This window comes from Microtus ochrogaster, chromosome 17 (genome assembly GCF_000317375.1).
Source record: "Microtus ochrogaster isolate Prairie Vole_2 chromosome 17, MicOch1.0, whole genome shotgun sequence".
NCBI lineage: Eukaryota > Metazoa > Chordata > Mammalia > Rodentia > Cricetidae > Microtus > Microtus ochrogaster.
In genome coordinates, this window is record NC_022019.1 from 12732107 (window position 1) to 12739193 (window position 7087).

Here is a 7087-nt window from a genome sequence, read left to right on the forward strand (position 1 = left end):
GAGAGAGAGAGAGAGAGAGAGAGAGAGAGAGAGAGAGAGAGAGAAAATCCCTCCTCTTTTCTCAGCAGCCCAGTTTGAACAAGAGCAGGCAGATGCACTACAGTCCTATCTCTCTCACAATCTCTCCACTGAAGAATGCTCAAGGCAACCTTCTAACCTGTCCCTAGCAATTTTTTTGTTGAGGTTTTATTTATTTTTATTTTATATATTTTATATGTGGGTACTTTGCCTGCCTGTGTACCACATTCATACAGTGTTTACACAGGTCAGGAAAGGGTATTGGGTCTCCTTAGATTGGAGTTACAGATGGTGGTTAGCCACCATTTGGATGCTTGTCCCTAGCAATTTTTTTGTCCTTAAAACCTTCTCTGCCATGTTGAAAGAGTTGTATGCTCTTCTTTCCCAAATCTCTTCTCCCAGGCCCTTCTCACTTCTCTCACCTTCTCCCAACACTCATTGCTAAGCCCTGCATCCTATCTTCTCTGGAGACTTTGCCAAACTTTTTTTCTAATTCTGATTTCTATGACTTAAAATCTACTGGCCTGTAGCTATAAAAATGACTACCTTTTATTCAACTTCAGCCTCATATTTTCAAGGAGTAAGATGAAATCTGCTCCAAAGGCATATAGTACAAATGAAGGTTTAATAAATGAAGGTTCAAAGTGGTTGGAGAATTGGTCCATCACTTCACCATCAGTGGGGATCTCCATGGATTACAGACTCAAAAGAACTTGCACTCAACACCAAGAACCACGGCAACCCTGTACCCTGGCACACTGCTGCCCAGATCCCAACTCATGCAAATCAATTTGCCACATTTGTTAGCAATAAACATAGCTGTGAATTGAGCACCGAAGTACTATGGCTTTCCACTTCCTGAGATAATCTGATTAGGACCTCATAAAATGCATGTTTCTTTCATGCCAGCAGGAACAGTGCGAGAGATTAAGAACAGCTTTGCCTAGTTATCGCCTCATGGAAACTGGCATCCAGTTGTTCAGCGGAAGACTTCAGTTCATGCAGGAGGCCTGCTCATCCAGAGCTGGTAACACAAGCTTTGGCATCTCTGGTTCTACATGGCACAATATGCATTTTCTGCTTCCGTGTTATGGAAGTCAAGACAAAGCTATTGATTAAACTGGACAGAAGCCAAGTGTTGCCACTGACAGTGGAACTGAGGATTTCATTTGGGCGAACCCACAACACCTATGGCAGTATACATCTTCTGGCCCATCATTTGTGCTATGATGGTCAGAATTAATCTTCAAATAGATTTCTGTTTTACAGTTATATGAGATTATTGGGATAAGCTTATGGCTCACTATTTTACTGATAAAGTAGTAAAAATAATTTAAGAAAAAAAACTAAGTTTCTTATAGTATAATTATTGTGCCTCCAGCTTTACTGCATGATTTGTCAAACACCTGTTGCAGTTGTATTCTTGCCTCTGCTCCATGGACCCCTGTCCTAAAGATGATTGGTTCCTCTCTCTCTCTCTCTCTCTCTCTCTCTCTCTCTCTCTCTCTCTCTCTCTCTGTCTCTCTCTCTCTCTCTCTCTCTCTCTCTCTCTCGTGTGTGTATGTGTGTGGTATATACATGTATATGGGAGGTGTGCTATCAGTGCATATGTATATTGAGGCTGGAGGTTAACATGGACTTTCTTCTCTCTTGCTGTCCACCTGTTTTTGAAGGCAGGGTCTCTCACTGAACCTGGAGATGACTGTCTCAGCTAGACTAGCTGACCAGCAAGCCCCTGAGAGCTGCCTGTTTGGCCCACACTAGAGCAGCCTGCAGCTATATCAGCTTTGATATGAATGTCGGGGAGCCAAACTCAGTCTCCTCCTCAAGCTTGCGGAGCGATGTTTGACGACTGAGCCATCTTCCCAGCCTAAGACTACTGGGTTTTTTATTTTTCAGTTATTCCCAAGAATCTGGGAATTTTCCCCAAACCTTTCCCTAGTATCACCTCTTCCTACTGCCGATGGGACTTGGAAACCTGTTCCCATAGAGCTGGCTCCCTAGGAAGCACCCACACACTATACTTCGCCCTGACTTTCCCTGGAGACAATATCTATCTTCATTTACTCATTCCAGTAATCACAAGGGACACAGCACTAGCTCCCCATTTTACAGACAAGAAAGGAGAGGCACAAAGAGGTACTACAACACATGCCTGAGGTCACAGGGGTATCAAGCAGCAGGACTTACTTTTGTCTAACTTGTCTACTCCAAAGCTTTTAACCTTGTTACCACAGAGGACCAAATGAACATCTGTTTCTCAGTAGCTGAGGACAGAGAAGCAGAAAAACACAGCAAAACTGCAAACTCACCTTCAATTTCTCCTTGAGAATTCTAGTCCTTTGTAGTTTGATTACTTCATTTCTTTGCAAAACAGCCTCTCTCTGACTCTGTATAGCTTGCTGGGTTAAGAAAAAAAAATACAGTAGCCAGAGGCTAGGGTTATGGGCAATGGTGAGGTGATCAGCGCATGTTATTTTAGCTGTCTTCATTTGGCCCAGAAACTCGGGTATTCACATGTTAGGATAATGTACTACCAATCACAAAAGACATTATTTAAAAAACACTATTGGTCCAGGCTGGGGTGGACCTTTAGTCCTTTAGATTCGCATTTAGTCCCAGCACTCAGGAGGCAGAGGCAGGCGAATCTCTGTGAGTTCAAGACCAGCCTTTTCTACAGACTGAGTTCTATCACAGCCAACGCTACACAGAGGAAACCCTGTCTCAAAAACAAAACAGTATCAACAAAATTACTGGTCCAGATGCTGAAGAGATAGATATCTCAGTGATGGAGAGCACCTGCTGTTCTTTCAGATGCCCTAAGTGTGGGTCCTAGCATCTATTTCTGTGGACCACAACTGTCTGTAATTCCAGCCCCTGGGATCCATCCCTCTTCCAGTCTCGACAGGATCTTCACTTACATAGCACATGCATGCACACACTTGCACACATTCACATACACTAACACTATACACACATTCTCTCGCTCGCTCTTTCTCTCTCTCTCTCACTCACACACACACACACACACATACATAATTAATAACAAAAATAGATGTTTTTAAATGACTGGTCCATACTTACATTTCCAATCTTTCTTTCCCTAAAATGAAATAAGAAAAAAAAAAGTAACAATGACTAAACTTATTTTGCATTTTCAAAATTTCCAACTTTGCCGGAAAGCAGCACAGACAAACAAACGTGTCCCTGTCTTTGTATAAGCTCTTTTTGGCTCAACCCTCCCTCCACCACCACCCCTCCTCTTCCAGTGTCTTGGAAAGAGAGCCTTTATTTCCCAGTGGTAAGCAATGTCCTGTAAACGCACTCCCTTTCCCAGGAAGAGGGTGGCCCTCTCAGTCTGCGTTCCCATGGTACTGGGCTTGTCCCTCTTTTAGACAGTGGTCTTAGAAATGAGGCAATCCTCAGTGCCCATCAGATTTAATGATGCCCAGTTTCAGTGTTGGCCCTGGAAAAGTGAGCTTCAGACGTTCTGTGGTGGTGAGTAGGGCAGGATAAATTGCAGGGGTGAAGAATGAAGCTAGAATTCTGACCTAGACCGTAAGAGGAAAAATTTTAGAGAAAACAGCCAGGCTGGAGTTTTGGTGACCCTGGGAGGAATGTGGAGGGGACATTTGAAGAGTTCCAGAGACTGCAGAGAATTTCCAATGGCCCAGTAACACTGACATTGTATCTTGTGACCTCATGCTGTGTGCTCAACACAGCCTGTTTGTATTTGTTCTGCTGGTTCATTTTTTACTCATCGGTATCCCAAGGTGGAAGGGAAGTCCCACCTCTCCCTAGTAACTGGGGGACAGAGTCACATGGAAACGAAGACATCTATTATTAATTTCCACCAAGCTCTCCAACCCAATATCTCTAATACAGATCTTTCATTCCTAGTCATTAGATTGGTACTCTAAAACCTTTGGGCCAAATTCTTAAGTTTTAAGTTTAAAAACCTTAAGTAAACAATACTGAGGCGAAATCTGACACTTGAAAGTTACAGCAGGCTGGATATGGTATGTTCCTCTGAGTAGCAGGAAACCTACATTTCCATGTCCCTGGGATCAGGAAGCACTCTTTCTATACTGTGCATGTGCGTGGTACCTCAGAGTTTCCGTAGAGAACAGTGGCTTAGCACACAACTGCCCCAGGAGTGCCACATGGCTGAGACTTTTGAGCAAACCCACCCAGACATCTTGACATCTCAACTAGTCACACAGACTTCTCTTTCATCCCCAAGAGTCACTTGGTGAAGCCTGAGGTGAAGTTATATTGTTTTTTCACAGCCAGGACCCAGGAAAGAAAGTCCGGGGCCAGATGAGCCACAACCTTGCCAGCTCAGCACAATACCTGAGATACTCCCGCAAGTGGAGTTTGTCAGTCTTGGTGACCACCAGGGCGATGTCCCTGCAGAAGCCACGCTGGCACGCTTTGATGCTCTCATTCAGAAGGTCCTCATGGGCCTTTCCTCCGGAAACCCGCTCTACATCGCTGATCACCCAGATCACAGAACACTTATCAACGGTCTGCAGGACAAGGGTCAGAAGGTGGACAGCATCTCAGTGGTAGAGCCTGCAGTTCAGTGATGGAGCTTTCCCGCTGCCTTCTCCACCCTTGCCCCTCACTCAGGGCTCCTACTCCACTCTCTGCACCAGCCAAGGAAGCAGCTCGTGGATACTCATGTGTGCCTCCATTTGTCTTTTAGGGCCCTGAACTGGATTAGCACCGATGAGCAGACCCCCTCTCCTGGACATCCTACACATCTCAACTCCCTACCACAGCTCCTCTCCAACTGTTCAGAGCAGTTCTAGAGAGAAGGGGACCTCTGTGTCTTGCATCTTAGAGTCCACAGAACCTCAAGCACTTGGCCCACCAGAACCCCCAGCTTCCTGAAGAATGATTGACAGAGTTCTAAAGATCAGTGCTCTGGGCCCAGACCCATCGGTCACATGTGTCGCCTCACAGGGGGGCTCTTCAAAACTTCCTTTGCTCACCTAGCAAGAAGCTAAACGCCCAATAATTCATGTTCCAAAGGCCAACAAACATGGCATTAGTAGCCCCAACACTGCTTCCTTAAATGCTCGTCTTTGAGTGACAATTATGCATGGCCCTGTGACATGATTCTCACTGTATTGTTTGTCTTATCTCTGTATATGCAAAATGCTGATGTCAGTCAGAAAACAAGTTGACTCTCAGTTTTTCAACACAATAAGTTGCACATAAAGAAAGGTATGACTATTTTGTGACTTGAGAATTATTACTCTCATTATTCTGAAGCATACCAATTGTGTTAACCCCGAGGATGCCTGGAAATACCTGAAGATATTTTTAAAGAATGTTTTTATTTGCATGCATGTATATGTACGTGTGTGTGTGTGTGTGTGTGTGTGTGTGTGTTGTGTGTACGGGTGCCTACAGAAGCAAGAGGAGAGTGTACACTTCTCTGGAGCTGAACTTACAATCAGTTGTGACCTGGAGGCTGACAACTGAATTCTGGTCCTCTGCAAGAGCAGCAGTAAGTGCTCTTAGACACTGAACCATCTCCCCAGCCCCTCTAAAGATATTTTTAATTGTTACAATTTGAAATGCTTACACATAAAGGCTAAATATCTTACAATGCCCAGACGACCTTCCGATAACAAAGAATTATCTGGATCCAAACGTTACAAGGTCAAGAGATCTTGAGTTAACAGCAGTGAGTTTCAAAACAGTTTTCTCTAAGGCCACACAGCTGATGAGCTGCAGAATTTGGGGTTAGGTTAACTTGCTAACTGGCCTGCTGTGACCGCTATGCACTGTACCCACTGGTCCAAGGCATCCCTTTGGTGAAAAGGCAGCCCCCAGCATCTTCCCCTTCCTCAGATTCTAGTTCATAGCAAATGCCTTTGAAGGGACCAGGGTGCTTGTTTAAACACAGAACTGCTCTGACTGCATCAGGAGGGGAAGACCTGGTGACATCAATTGCTTATGCCTCCCACCTCTCTCTGACCCTGATGTAGGATTCCACTCTGTATGCTGTGAATACGATTGGTTAATAAAGAAAGCTGCCTTGAGCCTATGGCACGGAGGAGCAGAGGTAGGCAGGGAAGATGAAACTAAATGCTGGGAGAAATGCTGCGGAGTCAGAGAGAAGTCATATAACCCCGATGGAGACAGACATCAGAACTTTAGCCAGTAAGCCACAGCCACGTGGTAATATACAGATTAATAGAAATGGGTTAAATTAATATGTAAGAGTTAGCCAATAAGAAGCTAGAGCCAATGGGCCAAGCCATGTTTTAAATAATATAGTTTCTGTGTGGTTAATTTGGTTCCGGGCAGCCAGGACAAACAAGTGGCTTCCTTCAACATGACCCCAAGTCCTTTTGTTCCATAGATCATAGTTTAAAGAATATGTGCCCTCTAAAGAGAAGAAACTAGGTCCAGGGGAGTAAAGGAGCCACACACATCTGGACCCCGACCCTCATCTCTTTGGAATAGACCCACATGTAGACACCTATGTAAAAATGCTTGCTGCCTTCCCCTCCTGGTTCTTCCTAGGAAGAAGATGCTGTCAGTTACTTCCTGTGAGAAGCTGTAAAAAACCTCAGGAATGCAGAGCAGAGGGGCCAGGCAGAGCACTCTAGGAACCAGCCTATCCCTCTAGCCAGCCTCCTCAGAGCGTGATCCAGGCCACATCTGCTGGCTTTGATAAACAGCCCAGTATATCCAAACTGGCTGCAGCCGAGTTCCATCCAGGGGAAGAGCCAGCCCCTCCTTAGCTGTCACTCTCTGCTTGGCCTGGAACTAACTGAGGGTTAGAAACTAGTGAGAAACTAAAGTTCACATGGCCAGTCCTGAGCCACTAACCAGAGTGGAGGACACGGACTACCTTGTCCTAAAGGAGTGGAAAAAATGACGGGGATGGGGAGGATAGAGCCCCGTGGATCAGCTAAGAAACCTGATATCACTCAATCTTGTCACCGGCTAGCCTTGGACAAGGGACTCTGTCCCCGGCTAGCCTTGGATAAGGGACTCCATCACCGGCTAGCCTTGGACAAGGGACTCTGTCCCTGGCTAGTCTTGG

The 7087-nt window shown here is 45.3% G+C and overlaps 1 protein-coding gene across 1 annotated transcript in view; it reads right to left on the minus strand.

Annotated features, from left to right (window-relative positions):
- Nuggc (nuclear GTPase, germinal center associated) overlaps positions 1–7087 on the minus strand; it is a 40554-nt gene that overhangs the window by 22660 nt on the left and 10807 nt on the right. The window contains exons 7-9 of the mRNA XM_005355551.1: positions 4372–4547; positions 3103–3121; positions 2331–2420 (exon numbers count right to left, since the gene is read on the minus strand). Of these exons, the coding sequence (XP_005355608.1) occupies positions 2331–2420; positions 3103–3121; positions 4372–4547 (285 nt within the window). The remainder of the gene's footprint in view (positions 1–2330; positions 2421–3102; positions 3122–4371; positions 4548–7087) is intronic.